The sequence below is a fragment of the Leptidea sinapis genome, chromosome 3 (assembly GCF_905404315.1).
Source record: "Leptidea sinapis chromosome 3, ilLepSina1.1, whole genome shotgun sequence".
Classification (NCBI taxonomy): Eukaryota; Metazoa; Arthropoda; class Insecta; order Lepidoptera; family Pieridae; genus Leptidea; species Leptidea sinapis.
Genome location: NC_066267.1, coordinates 17,334,187 through 17,351,546, shown reverse-complemented (window position 1 = coordinate 17,351,546; position 17,360 = coordinate 17,334,187). Strand labels below are relative to the sequence as shown.

Sequence of the window (17,360 nt, the reverse complement as noted above, 5' to 3'; positions counted from 1 at the left end):
TTTAGTTACCGTATTTGTTATGTTGACAACACTATTATAGTGCATCTGTAACGTCTTGATATACATTGAAACTATGTTGGAATGTAATGTTTTAAGATTCCGTCGTAATATTACGTAATGAAATATTTTAAGCTTGATAACGTCAATGTTAGTTACCTACATTTTATGCCAAGACGGTTCACTTTCGGCACAGACGTCTTAAAATAATAACTATATGACGACCCATTTAGCTCAATGGTTAGTTACCTACTGAGCTAGGTCCTGCTAAGGTCCCGGGTTCGAATCCCGATAGGTCGAAACATTTAGGTGATGAATATGGATGTTTGTTTTCGAGTCATGGATGTTTATATGTATTTATGTATGTATTGTATTAAATATATCGTTGTCTTGTATCCATATGGCTATGCCTAGTTTGGGATAAGATAATTTGTGTAAAGGTGTGTCAAATACTATTATTATTATTATAATAAGAGATCAGGAAAGTTATAAATAAAACAAAAACTATTTATATTTGGGTTGTTGCAAAAATAAAATTTACAAATGGTCATTTCTTCCAGTTAGTCGTCTTTAAATCCAAGCGATACAAAAAACGTCCGCTGGATGCTGTTTTGCACTCCACGCAGACGAAGTTGCGGGAATAACCTCGTAAAATATAAACCCCAAGTCTCACATTTACAATTTTGAACACTGAAAATACAATTCACTATCACAGTGTCAATACTTGTTGTGGAAAAATAGCCAGTATTGCTACAGGGATACGAACGTCTTTTGAATTTAGCCCTCAACCACTACAATTTTACAGCCGTATTATGTTGGTACTAACTGAATTTCGCGATACAATGTTTGTTATACGCGAACCTGGGGTATGGTATAAATGTAAGATATTTCAAAAGATCTAGAGAATTAAAGTGTTTCATTATGTTTGGAAGTATATGTGTATACTTCTTCAAAGATGTGGCACAATCAAATAAAAACTACCATAAAATCATCCAACGTGTCGTGTTATCTAAGTATTGACCTCCGATATATTTATATCTATTTGATTGTACGCGATTATTAATCGTTATTATAATATTAATCCCTACTATAAAATAATATTATAAATGTGAATGTAAGTTTGTTTGTTACGCTTTCAGGCCTAAAGCATCGAACCGATTTTGATATAATTTTGTATAGAGATAGCCTGGAGCTTGAAAGAGGACATAGGCTACCTTTAATTATAAAGAAATAAATGAGCGGGTTTTTTTAAATGAAAATAAGGGACGAGACGAGCAGGACGTTCAGCTGATAGTTATTGATACGTCCTACCCATTACAATGCAGTGCCGCTCAATATTCTTGAAAAACTCAAAAATTCTGAGTGGCACTACAATTGTGCTCGTCACCTTGAGACATAAGATGTTAAGTAATTTCACTAGCTACGGCGCCCTTCAGACCGAAACACAGTAATGCTTACACATTACTGCGTCACGGCAAATCAGCTCCTCGGCATAGCAGTTTGTATGGAAATTCGTCATTTTCGAAGATAAAACCACGAAACTTTGGATTTAGGCACTTGATAAGAAATAATTTATAAGTATTTGTTCGAGCATTTTTCAAACTCATCTACATGGGGAGATTAAAGTTCACAGGGAAATACTATTCAAGAGACTATCCATAATGATAAAGGATATGCACTGTATCATATAGAAGAGTGATGCCAGCAGCGTAAAGAGCAAAGTCCAAAGAGAAAAATAAAAAAATCCCAAAGTAACGTAAAGGTAAAAGCTAGCACTTAATAAATTAAACACACCGTCACATAAAAATATCGATAGAGCATAAAAATTTCATCATGTGAGTAATGTGAAAAAAAGTTTAGAATTTGTGACAATCGTAATGTTGATACCAGGAACAATAAAAAACTTACTGTGCCTAATACTTGCTTAAGTTGACTTGGTAAGTCTTTTGTTGGGTAATGTATAAATTTTTTCAACAAGATCCCAGAAAATTTTTGAAACAAATGTGTTACGAAAATCAAAAGAATTGTAATAACAGGCTGTGATATTTTTACTACAACATTGAGAATGGATTGACCGCACTCAGGATATTTATTAATAAGAAGCCCGCTGAGTTTCTTGCGGTTGATTTACTCAGGTCTGAGGCATATCTTCAGCATAAACGCGGGAAACGTTATACGTCCAAATAAACCAATTAAAAGCAAAATGTCTATTTGTAAACATTTTGCATATTCTTGGTTAATTCTAAGGTGTAAATTTATACCAACTTATTTGTAAAGTTTATTTGAAACGTGATAAACTCATTAATGAAATGACATCAAAAAATGGCCTTCATAAACATTTCTAACCAGATGAAATCAGTTCCTGGGTTGATGGCAGTCATTAGGTTAGGAAGTTCTCATTAGATCCATTACACAGCCTCTAAAAGTTAAACTATGTTAAAACATTTTCGCTGGAGTTCACTAGTTACGAACATCCGTTCAACACTGCCGTGTTAATAACAATTTCGCTAAGTATGCACTAATGAAAGTTTTGTAAAATATTGGATTTTTAAACTAAATATTTGATAAGTCTATTGTAAGCTTATACATTCAGCATTTAGTTACTTTGTGTATAGGGTTGGGCAAAGTCTTTTCGCATATTATGTTGGTCGTGAAACTTTATTATTCATTTTATATGAAAAATCAAGACTGTTTTTTCAAGTTTATCTCCATTTAATAACTGTATATTATGTGTATCATTTTAATGATTGTTTTTTGCCATCTTGTGCATAGTCCCGTTGCTGTAGAATTTTTTTGGATTTCTGAGAGTGGTTTTGGCATTCAGCTTTTGATGTTAATCTCACACTGTCTAAAGATTTCTGTAGAGACCAAAACAGGTAGAAAAACAGGTTCAAGGGAAGGTTTAACTTTCCCCACTTCCGAAAACTTCCGAAATCGGCCGCGCCGCGGTATACTTCAGATCGGCATGATTTTTAGCCCTCGCGCAGCGTTCTTTCAATGCGTATTATTTTACGTGTATTAATAGATAGCTTATAATAAGGATTATTTGAGTGAATGTATAAGAAAGCTGTTGAAACAACCTATAAGACCATGCAAACTTAACCATCTTATAAATACAATATGCCCCCATATCAGAACTTGATCAGGTCGTAATGCGCCGTACGTCACTTTCGATTTTGGTGTATCTGAAGAATCTAGTGCATTGCGGCACTTGGCGATTTCGGAAGGATCGGAAGAATTCAACTCAAGGCGCGATGCTTTAAGCTCTCCAAAGTTTGCTAAGTGACTAAAGAAATGTGTGACTTCAACACATAAGATTTCAAGTCTCATTTGCCCAGTATTTCACGAGATACATGCATAGAATTCATGCTTACTTACCAATTTATGGCAGAATATGGTACGAAGTGGTGCCAACCTAGCCACCATCCTGTGCAACGAAGCCTCCTACTAGTAAACTAGCCTTACGTCTGCGTTTGTCAAAAAATGGCCCAAGACATTCCAAACGTTGCTCATACGGCTTAATCCTGTTATTTTTGTGCATTTTCGTATTTCTTTAAAAATTCCTAAAAAATAGGTATACTCTTGTAGTGGCTATATAGCAGTTATATTGATTGAAAATAGAGATTGAGGCTCTTGAAAAAATAATAAAAATACTTACAGTAGTAGTTTTCAAAATATTTCACTGCAATACCTATGCACTTTTGTATTCGGATGTATGAGTTCTTACTAAAAGATTGAAAATATTTGGCGATTTACCATTATATGAAGCCCACGAAGCATAAGGTACTTTACGCGCTATATGGAACAAATATAATGAGAGGAGAATATTTTTGTACTCCCCAAAATGAAGCAAGCAGGCACGAGTTTTTGTGTGTGCAGGTGAAAAGACTGCCTGGGAACCACTCTTGTGGCGTTCTCGCCATTCAAATCCCTGAAAGCTTACGGCAGGCTGAAATGCTGTTTATTACCACATTATTATGCTTTGTTAAGTAAAATTTAATGAGTTACGTCTAATTATTGTCCAACGTCGATGATTTCATTTTTATTTCAACTTCAAGCACTATAATATGGACAAAAAATTGTATGAAATTGTAAGCATTGTGACGAAAGATTTAACAGCACTAGTGTTGGTATTTTAAAACTGCTAATCTAGATAATACAAAAGCATAAACACAATATATAAATTTTTCATTTCTCATACTCGGTAAGTAAAGTGATTTTGATCTGACTATTAGGTGGAAAATGCTGCTTCCCTCCTTAGGGAGGGAAAACTCATACCAATTAATTCCCATGAATGAACTTAAAAAATAGAACTGGTGTCAACTGTGAAGAGTTTTATGTAAAAAAAACTAATTAAAAAAAATGCTGTGGCCATGTGACTTTCAAAACCGCCAGTGTGAAATTAGCGCAAACTTCTTTGTGCGGTTTAAGCCGCAACAATTACGCGGTGAGTTCCATATTTAAAATTTAAAAAGTCGATATAAATTATCCTAATTTAACAATCAATTAATTTTAAATAGGTACTACTAATATTATCAATAAAACAGTTTACATAAAGAACTAGTTTTATTTTCCTCATATTCGAAATGAAAAGTAGAGTTTTTTAACACGGGTTAAAGAATCAATTCCTACTCGGACCATAGCCAAGTCTAAATACCTCGGGAATTGATTCTTTCGACCTTCGTTTAACAATCTACTATTAATTGTTAGAATCAGTTCTGTATTCTGAGCTGTCAGATAATAGAAAATTTAAATTGCTTCTCGCGTTTTACCATTTCAGCGCCATCTGTGATATAATATGTAAACCACAATTACTCAGCTACGTCAAATTAAAGCATAAGGACTTTTATGTGAACCCCTGTTAGCTGTACAGATAACCTATAACGTGTTAGTTATCATTGTTGTCAACAGATATAACTAAATTAAAAACTGCATTATATTAGTACAAATTCATTGAATGCAGAATTTTTTATATTCTCAAATTGATAATTATTATTATTCTAATAAAGTAACCTATGATACTTTGAAACAAGAACTTAGAAACTAGTGAACTTTTGTATTGTAGTACATTTGTACATACATTACACTACACTTATCTTATATTTACTACGTTTAAAATAATAGGTCATTGGCGAAATTATCAATCATAGCAAGTAGCCTGTTAGAGTTTTCAGAATCATTGACATCTGAAAACGTCTAATTTGTGACTGATTCAGTAGTGATTATTATAACCTTAAGAATCCTTCCTTAGATGACATTGTCAATTGTCACAAATGAAAGAACCGAAAGTTGCCTCCAGTGTGTGTTATCAGTGATGACGAACGGAACGCAGACGTGGTCTCTAACTATGGGCCTTCTGTGGAAGCTCATGGACGCTCAGAGGGCAATGCAGAGGAGATGCTCAAATTTTTTTGCAATATACACTCAGAAATGAAGAGAGCCTTAGCAGATCCATAGTCACCGACATCGTCCGAATGTTTGCAAAGCTGAAGTGGCAGTGGGCCACAAAGCTTATAAAGTCCTCGAATGGCGACCACGTACTGGGAGACGCAGTGTTGGTAGGCCTCCCACAAGATAGACCCCGATGATGTGGTCAAGATCGCCAGAATAGGTGAGGGTAGCGCAGGACAGATCGTCGTGGAGAGCTTTGGTGAGGCGGTCTTTATCCAGCAGTGGACGTCTTTTGGCTGAAGTGATGGTGATGATGATGATTCGCATTTATTAGGGGTGCATTTTTAAACGCAAAAAAAGAATGCTGAGAGAGTTTCTTGCGCTGCTTCTTCTAACTCAGAGCGCCATTTGTTTCCGAAGTGTATCTAGTATATTAAAAATGACATCAAAAAGGATTCTAAAGGAATCAATTTTGAGAAAATAACTGCCTTTATGCCTTTACAGGATATACCAGGTACCCAAGGTATTGGGATTACTTAAATAAGAAGCCTAAAGTGTAGCTATTCCGCTTTCATAACAATAATAATATCCTAGTCACATATTTCTACTTAATTTTTGCCGAGATGTAGTAGTAGAGAAATGGTAAACAAGTAGTTTTACTTGTAATATATTGTATTTATTAAAACAATAATACTCAAACGTCAAATACTCAACGCTTTATACTTACATTAAGGATTGGTCTCCGCTGCGCTCCAACTAGATACCGCACTACCTAAGAACAATAGCTTTTTTATAACGGCAACTATTCCATGATTGTGTGGCATCTTGACACTCAATGGCATCTTTCAAATTTTGTAACGCGGCTTCGTGTTATTTTACATAAAAATTAAAAAATACAAAAAAAACTACGTTTAAAAAAACCGACTGTTTTTTTTATTTTTTACTTTTTAGTGTCAGTTAATAATTACAATATATAATAAACTTGAATTAAAACTCCTAAAAAAGCCGAACACAAAAAACAACTATATCATTGAGGTAAACAAAAATTTTCATAAAAAATATTCTTAAAATGAAAACTACTGGACCAAACTATGTAAAATGTTAATGGGACCAAATGACATCTATTGGATCATAAATCTCAGAGTAATCGATGTACATAAGTACATAAAAAAAATATACCGATCGAATTGATAACCTTTTTGAAGTCGGTTAAAAATATTTTGATGATATGTGATCCTTGTGCCTTTTTTATATCTAGTAATATTATTTTTACAAAGTTTTACTACGCAACCCGGTATTTTAGTTTCAATTATTAGCAAAGTTTCACAGAACATCAGCGTCACATATTCTTAGAGACTGGCTTAAGTACGCCCACGCGTACGTGGGCGAGATTTTTAATATATAATATATATATATATATATATATATATATTTATTTATATATATTCTAGTACACAGAAACTTAATTATCATAAATTTAACATTAGGAAGAACATTGAAAATAAATTTTGAAGCATATTTCTGCTTGTTGCTATCTAAAAATAACAGTTTTGTTATTAAATCGTTGTTTCCGTAGAATAGATAATTCATATCTCCGTAATTACCATTTAATATTGCTTATTATCTCATTTCGTCACCAAAAAATTTTCCATTACTCGACTATATCGAGGTCGTAAGAATTTTTTACTTCTCTGAAAGTACTGTATAAAAACAACTTGTGGTGGCTGGAAGGTTCTGTTATCAAGGATGATCCCATTTTTTTAAGACAGTAAGGGACGATATGAGCAGGACGTTCAGCTGATTGTAATTGATACGCCCTGGCCAATACAATGCAGAACCGCTTAGGATTCTTGAGAGACCCAAATATTCTGAGCGGCACTACAATTGCGCTCGTCTCCCTGATGTTAAGTCTTTTGCCCAGTAATTTCAATAGCTACTGAGCCGTTCAGAACGAAACACAGTAATGCTTACACATTACTGCTTCACGGCAGAAATAGGCTCCGTTGTGATACCCATAATTTAGCCGGCAACCTATGCAAAGGAGCCTCCCATTGGTAAATGTTATTATGTGTGCGTGTTTCAATATTGGTTCCACTCCCACACAACTCTATAACTAAACTAATATTCCTGGCCTGTTTTTATCACTTGTCTAACAGCAAGAGACTCTATCTAGACGTATTAATTATCTAAGTTAATAATATATTAAATTTATGAAACACTAACATTAAATATAACTTTTAATAATAACTAGGATTAATCTTCGATGTTTATCAATAAATTCATAGAAGAATATCAAAATCAATTCTGAATCACTGATTTTGATAATAATTTAAAAATATCATGATAAGCAGTTCAATAAAATGATTAAAATGTAACAATTGTTATTCTTGCTTCAAAATGCGAGCTGCGTGGTATTTCGTTCTATTGTGTTTTGCGTTTGCAGAAGATGAACTAAAATTAGCTGAACCATGCGATCCAGAGGTCTGCAAGCTTCCGGATTGCAGATGTTCATCTACTTTAATTCCTGGTGACCTTCACCCAGCAAGGACTCCACAGGTACGTATTTCGTACCTCTTGTTAGAATTGTGTGTAACAATTTTTCAATGTCTCTCTAGCAAAGGTTATTGGATCATATGAATTCTGTTTAAATCGACCCATAAAAAATACTAAAATCGCGTCTTTTTCATCACACGTTACTGAATCAGCTTTAAAATTGCGATCTCGTGAGATCGGTAACCTTGAAGACATTGTTTAACTTCTTGTCTGCTCACGTTGCCATATGGCAACGGCATGAGACCACCATGTAGTACGATTTTATAAAGTTAGCACACAATATATTAATAGTCCCCTCTTTAAAGTAGCTTCAAAAAATAGGTGTTATTAATATTCACATTCAAATTTGAATGTAATACGTGTAGCCGTTTTAATTAAAATAAGAAAAAAGTTTAAATTTTCATATTTTCATATTCTTGTAACACAGATTGGCGGTTCAGTTACGATTGTAATGAAGTTACATTCCGATTTAGGGAAATCGTAAAATGCGTATTCTTGTACCAAGATCGAACGTCAGTTGTTAGGAGATGCGAATTCTGAAAAATTTTGATGTTTGCTTGATTTTATAACCTAAAACATCATATAATAGAGCATAGATACCCTTTTATTAGTAGTAAAAATATTTAAGATTTGGTAGAACCATGCTGGTAACTTCGTTCGAGCTTGTCGTTCAAATGGCGTTGACGCGCGGCTCCGATTCAGTTAACCTTCTAGGGAAATAACAGGGGAATACTATCTAGAGCGAAAAGTGGATAGGTTCAGAACTTTACGCCAACTCGTCTTACCAGTGGTACGCTCCTTTGCAAAGGCTGCCAGCTAGATTGTGGGTACCTCATCGGCGCCTATTTATATATCTAAAAAGTATTACTGTGTATAGATCTGAAGGGCGCCGTAGCTAGTGAAATTACTGGGCAAATGAGACTTAGCATCATATGTCTCCAGGTGACGAGCGCAATTGTAGTGCCGATCAGACTTTTTGGGTTTTTGAAGAATCCTGAGCGGCACTGCATTGTAATGTCAAACTCAAAATCAAAAATATTTTATTGACATAAAATCAAAAGATTGCTCGTCAACGTCAACCACTAAAAATATAATTTAAATACAATGGGCGGGGCGTATCAATCTCCATCAGCTGAACGTCCTGCTCGTCTCGTCCCTTATTTTCATATAAAAACGTTCATATGCCACTCATAATTTGGGTTTCCAAGAACTACCCAATTGATTCAGAGAGAAGGCAGGGTGTATCATGATTGTCACTTAAACATGTCCATAAAATTATTTCCCTATCTTTCAGTTTGTCCTACTAACCTTCGATGATGCCGTGGCGGTCACCAACATGCCAAACTATAAAAGACTTCTGTTCGGTCGCAAGAACTCCAATCAGTGTCCTATTGGAACTACTTTCTTCGTCAGCCATGAATACACTAATTACCAGCTCGTCAATGAGTTGTACAATGAAGGCTTCGAGATCGCACTACATTCAATCAGTCACATGAATCAGACTTACTTCGAGAATGCTGACTATGAAACCCTTATGAGGGAATTTTCTGACCAAGCCGAATTGATGGCTCATTTTGCTGCACTACCAATTCACGATATGCAAGGTAATGAGTGGACGTAATTCCAGAAAAACGTTCCAAACCACAATCTTGTCGTAATTTAGTTAAGAACACAAAACTGGTCATGTGATTCATATTAACGGACTGACAAAAAATGGCAGCCCTACTGTCACTCTTTAAATGACATCATGTCTTAGTAGCCCAACACACATGTATAGAATACACTAATATTTATTTAACTTTAAACACGAATGTAAAAATGTGATGTTTGTGGCTTGGAACGTTTTTCAGGCACTACGTCCAATTGAATAATAAATAAAAATAAATAAAATCTGTTTATTTCATATTGTTGGCCCAAAAGTGTTAGTATTTCTTAGAAACTATGGTAGTACATATATATATCACATTGCATAATTTAATTCAATTTAATTAATATTTAAATATAAGAATAGTTCGGTCAATATTTTCTAACTAGAGTTTAACGTAATTAATAAAATTAGTTGGAAGAATCAAAAGCAAATGAAAATTGATTTATTCTTTTAGACCAATGACACGTTGGAAAGAGCACTCACACGGAACGCGAGAGGTCGCGGGTTCGAGTCCCGCATCGTTCATTAAATTTTGATTTCAGTCTTATTTGTATTTTATTTAATCCCAGGAGTTAGGGTTATCACTTTAAAACATAACAAATTGTTTTGATTTGCAAGAGCGACATCTCAAGTCTATTTCCTAAAATGCAAATGTTGGAGTTGAGCAGGTTATCAACTGTAAAGTAGATCCTGTAGATGAAGCCACAACCTGAGAGTTGAACATGGCATACAAGATTTTATCAACGATACGTCACTCGAATGGTTGGCTCAGTTGGAATGAGCGCTCGCACGGAACGCGAGAGGTGTCGGGTTCGAGTCCCGCATCGTTCATAAAATTTTGTTTTCAGTTTTATTTGTGTTTTACGGTATATAAGTTTTAAAGAAAAAGTGAAAACCCATAAAGAGTGTAGTAGTTGTAGTAAGTGAAAATATAAAGGTACGCAAAGTAATGTGACAAAAATACTATATCGCGTTAATATAATATAATAATGTTATACCGTTATGTTATATACTAAAGTAGTAAATGTAGCTTCTTGCCACTTCTTCTCGTCAATTTTCCGGTGTTGGTAAATGTTATTTATCTCAACATTCATTATTTATAATTTAATAAAAATTTAAGTATTCTAGTGCACCTTTCGAGCGGCCAACCCATCGAAAAACATACATAATATAGCAACTTTATTTGATGTCAATGGTAAGTTCCGATTAGTTCCAGAAAATGTACGTTACTTCTGTTTTCTGAGCTATTTTTTAAGGAAAATTTGGTCTTCCCATGCAACCCTATTCGAGAACTTTCCAATTTTTATTAGTACAGTTAGTTAGTTAATTATTTATAGACAACGTCTTGGAATATTCTTTCTTTCTGATGAAAATTTAGAAAATTAACAATTAATAGAGGGTAAGAAAAATTAATAAACCACCCACAAATAAATATTGTTGGCGTCTACAACTAAGCGTGACTAAGCTTTACTTAATATTTTCATTTAAATGAATATATACCGTCCACAATGCATCTCCACCGAGATCGTGCCTGAGCCCTGTCTCTGTCTGCCGAAGGAGAGTGAAGAGTGATTTGCGTTTTCCTCAAGGAAGCATGTAATAGGTATATAAATAACAAATTATGTAAATTTTTCTTAATAATTTTTCAGGAGTGCGCATGCCCTTCCTTCAAATGGCCGGTAATGCCTCGTTCCAAATGATGAAGAGTGCTGGTTTATATTACGATATCTCAATGCCAACAATAAGCTTTACCAACCCTGGAATGTGGCCCTACACTTTGGACTACGCCTCAACCCAGGATTGTGTCATACCTCCATGTCCAACTGCTTCTATTCCTGGTGTTTGGGTGGTCCCTATGATCTCTTGGACTGATCTTCAAGGATTCCCTTGTGGAATGGCAGACTCGTGCTTTAGTCCGTAAGTTTAAAATATTAAATGATTAAATTAGTCGAAATAAATAAGAAGGAGGTTGTATACTAGATTACTGAATAACAAATTTAGTTAAAAAACTAAGTTTTAGATGCTTCTATGTAGTTCATACAAAAGATATTTCTGTGTGATGCCTGAATAAAATATTCTTTATTCACTCCTTTTAGCTAGATAAGATAAAGATAGAAAAAAAAACATGAGTGCAATTCACACGTGGTGGAAGTGAAACCTTAAAAATTTTGGCTTTAAGAGAATGAGACGAATATAAAATTTCGAGAAGTTTAAATAATGTTGGTTTTTGTAATAAATCTAATCTCGTCTTGATCACAGTGATACAAAGTTTGATAATTATTTTACATTTTATTCGTATATACGACATAGATTTATTCAGTCTCAGAGCTTACATTTTCGATAAAATACAAGAGTTTTAGGTTAACTAAAGTATGAAATAAATACTTTAGTCTTAATATGCTTAATATATCTTTGAAATACTGTGTTAATTATTGTTTTTGATACAGTGCGACTGCTACACATTTTCGAATTAAATTTGGCGTCCAAAAACTCAATCAACGGTATCCGTTGCAAAATTTACAATAAACTGCATATGAAGTCCTGGTATATGTTGCTAGGGTGACACATGATTTCAACCGCTATGAAAGACATACTTATGTTCTTTTGGTGTCTATGTAGTAATACGTTGTGCGCATGATGTCAGATTTAAGGTATACTCGCGTCATACATAAGACAATCTCTTCTTCAACTATGATCGCCTGGTACCAAAACAATGAATTATGCTTCCTATCTCATTCTATGTGTCTTTCTCTTTTTACTGTCTCGCTTTTTCATCGACGTTCAAATCACTACGATGCTAAAGAAGTTTTCACTTCAAAAGCACACAATTTCAATGTCATATGTGTAAGTCTACACATCAAACTTCATTATAAAATATATATGTATAAGACGTTGCAAAGCCGGTCACTTGGTCAGCATCATCGTGGTTGTGCGCATAACACGACAGCAAGTAAAACACAGCCTTACACATGGTGTCAGCAACAAACGTTCCAATCGTAAAAGAGGGCACATTTCACAAACACGCCAATTACGATGACGTAATAATAACGTGGTGAACGCACTCGCACTGCACGCCAATTACACCCGAACCAAGACAAGTATCGAAATATCTTCGTCCTCGCTCGTGGCTCGACGTTCTTGACTACGACATATATATATTAATGTTCAGATAATATTAAACATAATTATTAGCAAATAATATATTATATTGTTCACACGCAACTTATTTTATTTTTGTTTTTTTTAGTCCAGATGGCAATGATGAACATGGCTGGTTTCGTTTCATCGTTGAAAACTTTGAGAGACATTACCTTGGTAACCGAGCTCCATTCCCGTTCTACCTTCACGAATCATATTTCCGCGATAGACCAGGATTCGAGGCAGCTTTTATAAGATTCTTGGATATGATCAACTCTATGAACGACGTGTTTATGGTATGTACTCTGTAAATAAAATATTAGGGATTGACACTCTCGCGGTGAAATGGGGCTATCCATTGTTATTTTAAAGTATCTCTGAAATAATTTTTGACGATATTTCTCATAACTGGATCTGCTTATAGTATAGTGTTAGTTTTAGGTGGTAGTTTTTTTTTTCAAAATATTGCAAGACCTGAATTACGATTATTTATTAAATTAAAGAAATATATATTTCCTCCACCTCCACGACGTACTTTAACAATTTCGTCTGGGGGCCCCATTGTAATTTGAAACCCAGAGTAATGCCAAGAAATATAGCAGATTTCACAGGTTTTATCACCTCTCCGTTAAAAAAAAACACTTGCAACTACATTTTTACAGTACACTACGTAAGATAGAATATCGTTTACTTCATCATACATAACTTGGTTACATTAAGATCATTTATTTAGATGAGAGAAAAGAGGAACGGTGCAAGATTAGACCCTTGTGGTATCCCCATACTGAGCGTCCCAGGAGAGTAATGCCATTCACATCGTCCTTCTGAATTCTATTGTTTAGATATGAAATCAGAAGATCGAGCGCAGTTATTTTTATACCATAGTGACATAGCTTCCTGACCAGAATTTTGAATGTTGAACACAATCAAAAGCCGGCACTGGACTAAAATTCTACAAAAAAACTTAGAAGTTTGCTTTTCTGCAATTATTGAACGCTCTCGGTAAAATTACAATAGCTATGTTTCAGTTATAGTGAGTTTGTATACATTTAAAAAAATAAAAATTTACATTTCAGGTGAATGCAGCCGAAGCTATTGATTGGATACGTAATCCCGTGCCTATTGGAGAGTACGTAAACCAGCCTTGTAGGTTTTTCATGCAGCAACGATGTCGTCCATCCGTTTGCGGACCCCTGACTGCCCCACACAAAACAGTAAGATATACTTCCAGAAACCCTAACGCCTGTCAGTATTAAAAGCACTATGACGACCGCGTACTTCAAAGCTTTGCCTACATCAATTCGCTTTTCTGTTCAATTGCGACTTTCTCTGAAGCATACATGAGAAAGCATAGCGCATGTCATAAGACTAATAAGAGAACAGTGAATGCCTTACACAAATAGCAGAAGATTATTTAAAAACTGCAATTGATCACAATGATTCTAGAAAGAAACAGACTTCATACATTCTTACGATATTTTATAACGGTTGTTGAGCTTTATGTTTCTTTCGCAATATGCTATTGACTAGAAATAAGATGATTTCAGATGAGAGTGGGATTGCCTGCTTGAGCAGAGCGAGGGTCAGAAGTCTTATGATGGGGCTATTCCATACAAAAGTGTTTTCCCTATTTTCTCCCTCCTGGATAATGCTTCTAGAGCAGTGATTGTTAATTGTTTGTCACAGAATCTAAGTATGCTTAAGCACATAGCTTTACCCTACGTTTTCTTTTTTTCATTCGACTGACATCGAATGACATGAGAAAATATCACTTCAGAAATCGTAAAAAATGCCCCTATTATACCGCATTATTCAGACGAATACAAAACAATTTCGAAAGGTTTTTAAGATAAAAAGAAAACGAATGGACTGATTCTTCCTGATAATATTTCTTCAGAATATTTTAATAGGCTCAATTTTCTAGGACAAAAGAGGGGAATACGAAACCTCTATTTAGTTTAAATTTGTAAGTAAAATTGTCTGAGTTGCATTTGTCCCTATCGCATGCTTTGAGGGCAGACTGGTCAGCCCGCAGTATGAGTTATGTACATATATTATAGTGCATCGCCTACATACTATGTCTGCGTGGGTCCACTACTGCTATTACAGGACAGAAGTTCTTATCTACTTCTCCGTAAAATTAAAATTCTTAGATAAAACCTTTTTTTCTTCATCTGCTTCGTTCATGTGACACTTCTTCGAATTTTGGTGTCAAATATTGTTGAATGTTTGTAATAATAATAATATTAAGTTTTTATTAAAAGCAAAATTATCCAGTAAACATATTATGAAACAAATAGGTACAATGATATTATAATACATAAAATAAAGATAAAAAGTAAAATATACACAAAACTTAAGTTTATATAACCTTTCCAGATAGTTATCTGGAAGGTTAATAAAGCTCTTCCCGGGCGTATTGCGTCTAGGCACCGTCATTTATTTACTGTTTTGTTTTGATGCACAGATAGCCAATATAAAAAAATATTGCTAGGCATTCCGTCACAAACCGTTTGGAGAATGCGGTTCTGATACTTGCGAAGTCTATCCCAGAAGGAAGCAACTCTTTTTCTCATCACAGCATAGAAATCAGGCACCCTTGATTTAGCAAACATACCCGAGGCACTGAAGTAGTACGCGCATTGTCGTGTATGACGTTTTAAGAAATTTCGTCCAAAGTTGGCAGGTGTAGAAGCACTGGCAATACGCATTAAACAGTACAATCTTGACGGGATTGCTGCATTTGCCAAAATTTCGGCCCAACTTGTTGCAACGAATCGAGAGTGCCCTCTTCTCTCTCTCAATATCACAGTCATCCTCTGTGCTCTGTAAGAATATGTCTCAGGTATTTAAACTCTGTTACAACTCCAACCGCTGAGCCATCCAGCAACACCTCAGGTACCCTCTCCGGACCTTTGCCCGAACGAAATGCCAACATTTATGACTTATTATCGTTATATTTCAGTCCGTGAGCATTCGCATAATGCTTACAGACAAAAAGTAACTTCCTAAGTCCCATGGTAGACGGGCTGAGAACCACCATGTCATCGGCGTAACTGAGACTGTTAAAACACGTGTTACCGATGTGACATCCGATATTTGTGGCTCTCAACTCCTCTATCAAATCATTTACTTACAAATTAAATAGATTCGGAGAGGTTATAGCTCCTTGACGTACTCTGCAGTCTAATCTATAGGAAAATAGACGTTGTGTCGCCATTTAACATTGTTTATATGGTTTTTGCTTTGGTTTGTATATGCGGTATTATGCATATTAAGCATAATTAGCGTACTACAGATTTTCCCCCCAAACACTTTATTTATACTTATGTTTCAAAGTGGGGTTTTCATTATGAAGTATTGAAGGTGAAAGAGATTAGTGAACCTACATATTTAATTCTTTCTAACACACACACACGTGCGTTTTATTATGCTCGTGTTGCAAACATATGGTAGTGTGGCCAGATACCTATTGAAAACAGCGAAAATTTTATTTAAAATACGAAAAACCGCCACCATTTTCCATTTTGATTAGCATTGTTTAATTATTGCTATAAGTCGAAGCGATATTGCTTTATTTATATCCATAAATTTTGCAATATCATATTTGTCATATTTGTTTACGAATTTTGTACATACAAGTTATCAATAACAAGCTTTAGGACTCTTGTGAATAGTATTATAATTTTTATTTTATGTTTCAGGAACTGTTCTGGATGGCTGCTTGCAATACTTGTCCAAGAACCTACCCCTGGTTGGGCAACCCTCTCGGAGTCTAATAATAAAAAGCTTTCTGCTAATATATTAATCGACAATTTGTTTTTTTTTATCTCTTTATATGAAAATAATAGTTTGGCTCGCAATGACCTATATATAATGGTTTTCCTTTTAAAATGTAAATATCAATCGTATGCTGATTTTATCCTTCCTACCCATTTTACACTTGTTAAACAAAATTCCAAAAAGTAAAATGACATTTTTAGCAATATATTTTACTTTGATGAACGCGAGAGTTACACATTTAAATAAAATATTTTAAAAAGGATTACAACGCGTATAATTGTTTCTGTTTTTACATTTGATTTCTAATAATAACTAAAATTTAACTAAAACAAAATCGCATTTTAGTCCCTTAAAAAGTGTTTATTTAAATATATTTTAATTAAAACTCACATATCGTCTAAGTAGTAAAAAAATATAAGTTTGCTAAGAGTTTCTTATTTTTAAATTAAATAAAAGACAGTGTTATATTTTTGATGTCTAATCGTACCTCTAAAGTACAGTGGTTAGTGACCCTGCCTACTGAGCTAGAGGTTCCGGGTTCGAATCCCAGTAGAATCATTTTATAATATGATGAATATGAATATTTGATTCCGAGTCATGGATGTTTATATGTATTTATGTATGTTTAAGTAAGTATATTCTATTAGATATATCGTTATCATGTACAGGCTATATGCTTAGTTTGGGGCAACATAATTTGTGTAAGAGTGTGTCAATATTATATTATATTATAATTAATTAATAAACGAGTCTCTCTTAGTAATTTAATAATGGTCCAATTCAGCCCATAAATTTCAAACTTATTCACATTTGACCAACTTAATATAAAGGCAGATGATAAGTAAGTTTG

The 17,360-nt window shown here is 34.4% G+C and overlaps 1 protein-coding gene across 1 annotated transcript; it reads left to right on the top strand.

Moving 5' to 3' along the window:
• The first annotated feature begins 7,770 nt into the window (after positions 1-7,770).
• On the top strand, positions 7,771-16,542 carry LOC126978892 (chitin deacetylase 8-like). Its single transcript, XM_050828011.1, has 6 exons — positions 7,771-7,944; positions 9,236-9,545; positions 11,239-11,506; positions 12,837-13,023; positions 13,804-13,941; positions 16,432-16,542. Exons 1-6 carry the CDS (start codon positions 7,786-7,788, stop codon positions 16,504-16,506), a joined length of 1,137 nt encoding a protein of 378 aa, XP_050683968.1. The 5' UTR covers positions 7,771-7,785; the 3' UTR covers positions 16,507-16,542.
• The last annotated feature ends 818 nt before the right edge of the window (positions 16,543-17,360 follow it).

Bases quoted from the DNA above. Each gene is read 5' to 3' on its own strand.
- LOC126978892 (XM_050828011.1), top strand. From the start codon at position 7,786: ATGCGAGCTGCGTGGTATTTCGTTCTATTGTGTTTTGCGTTTGCAGAA. The intron at 11,507-12,836 runs GTAAGTTTAAAA...TGTTTTTTTTAG, and splicing joins GCAGACTCGTGCTTTAGTCC to TCCAGATGGCAATGATGAAC. The intron at 13,942-16,431 runs GTAAGATATACT...TTTATGTTTCAG, and splicing joins TGACTGCCCCACACAAAACA to GAACTGTTCTGGATGGCTGC.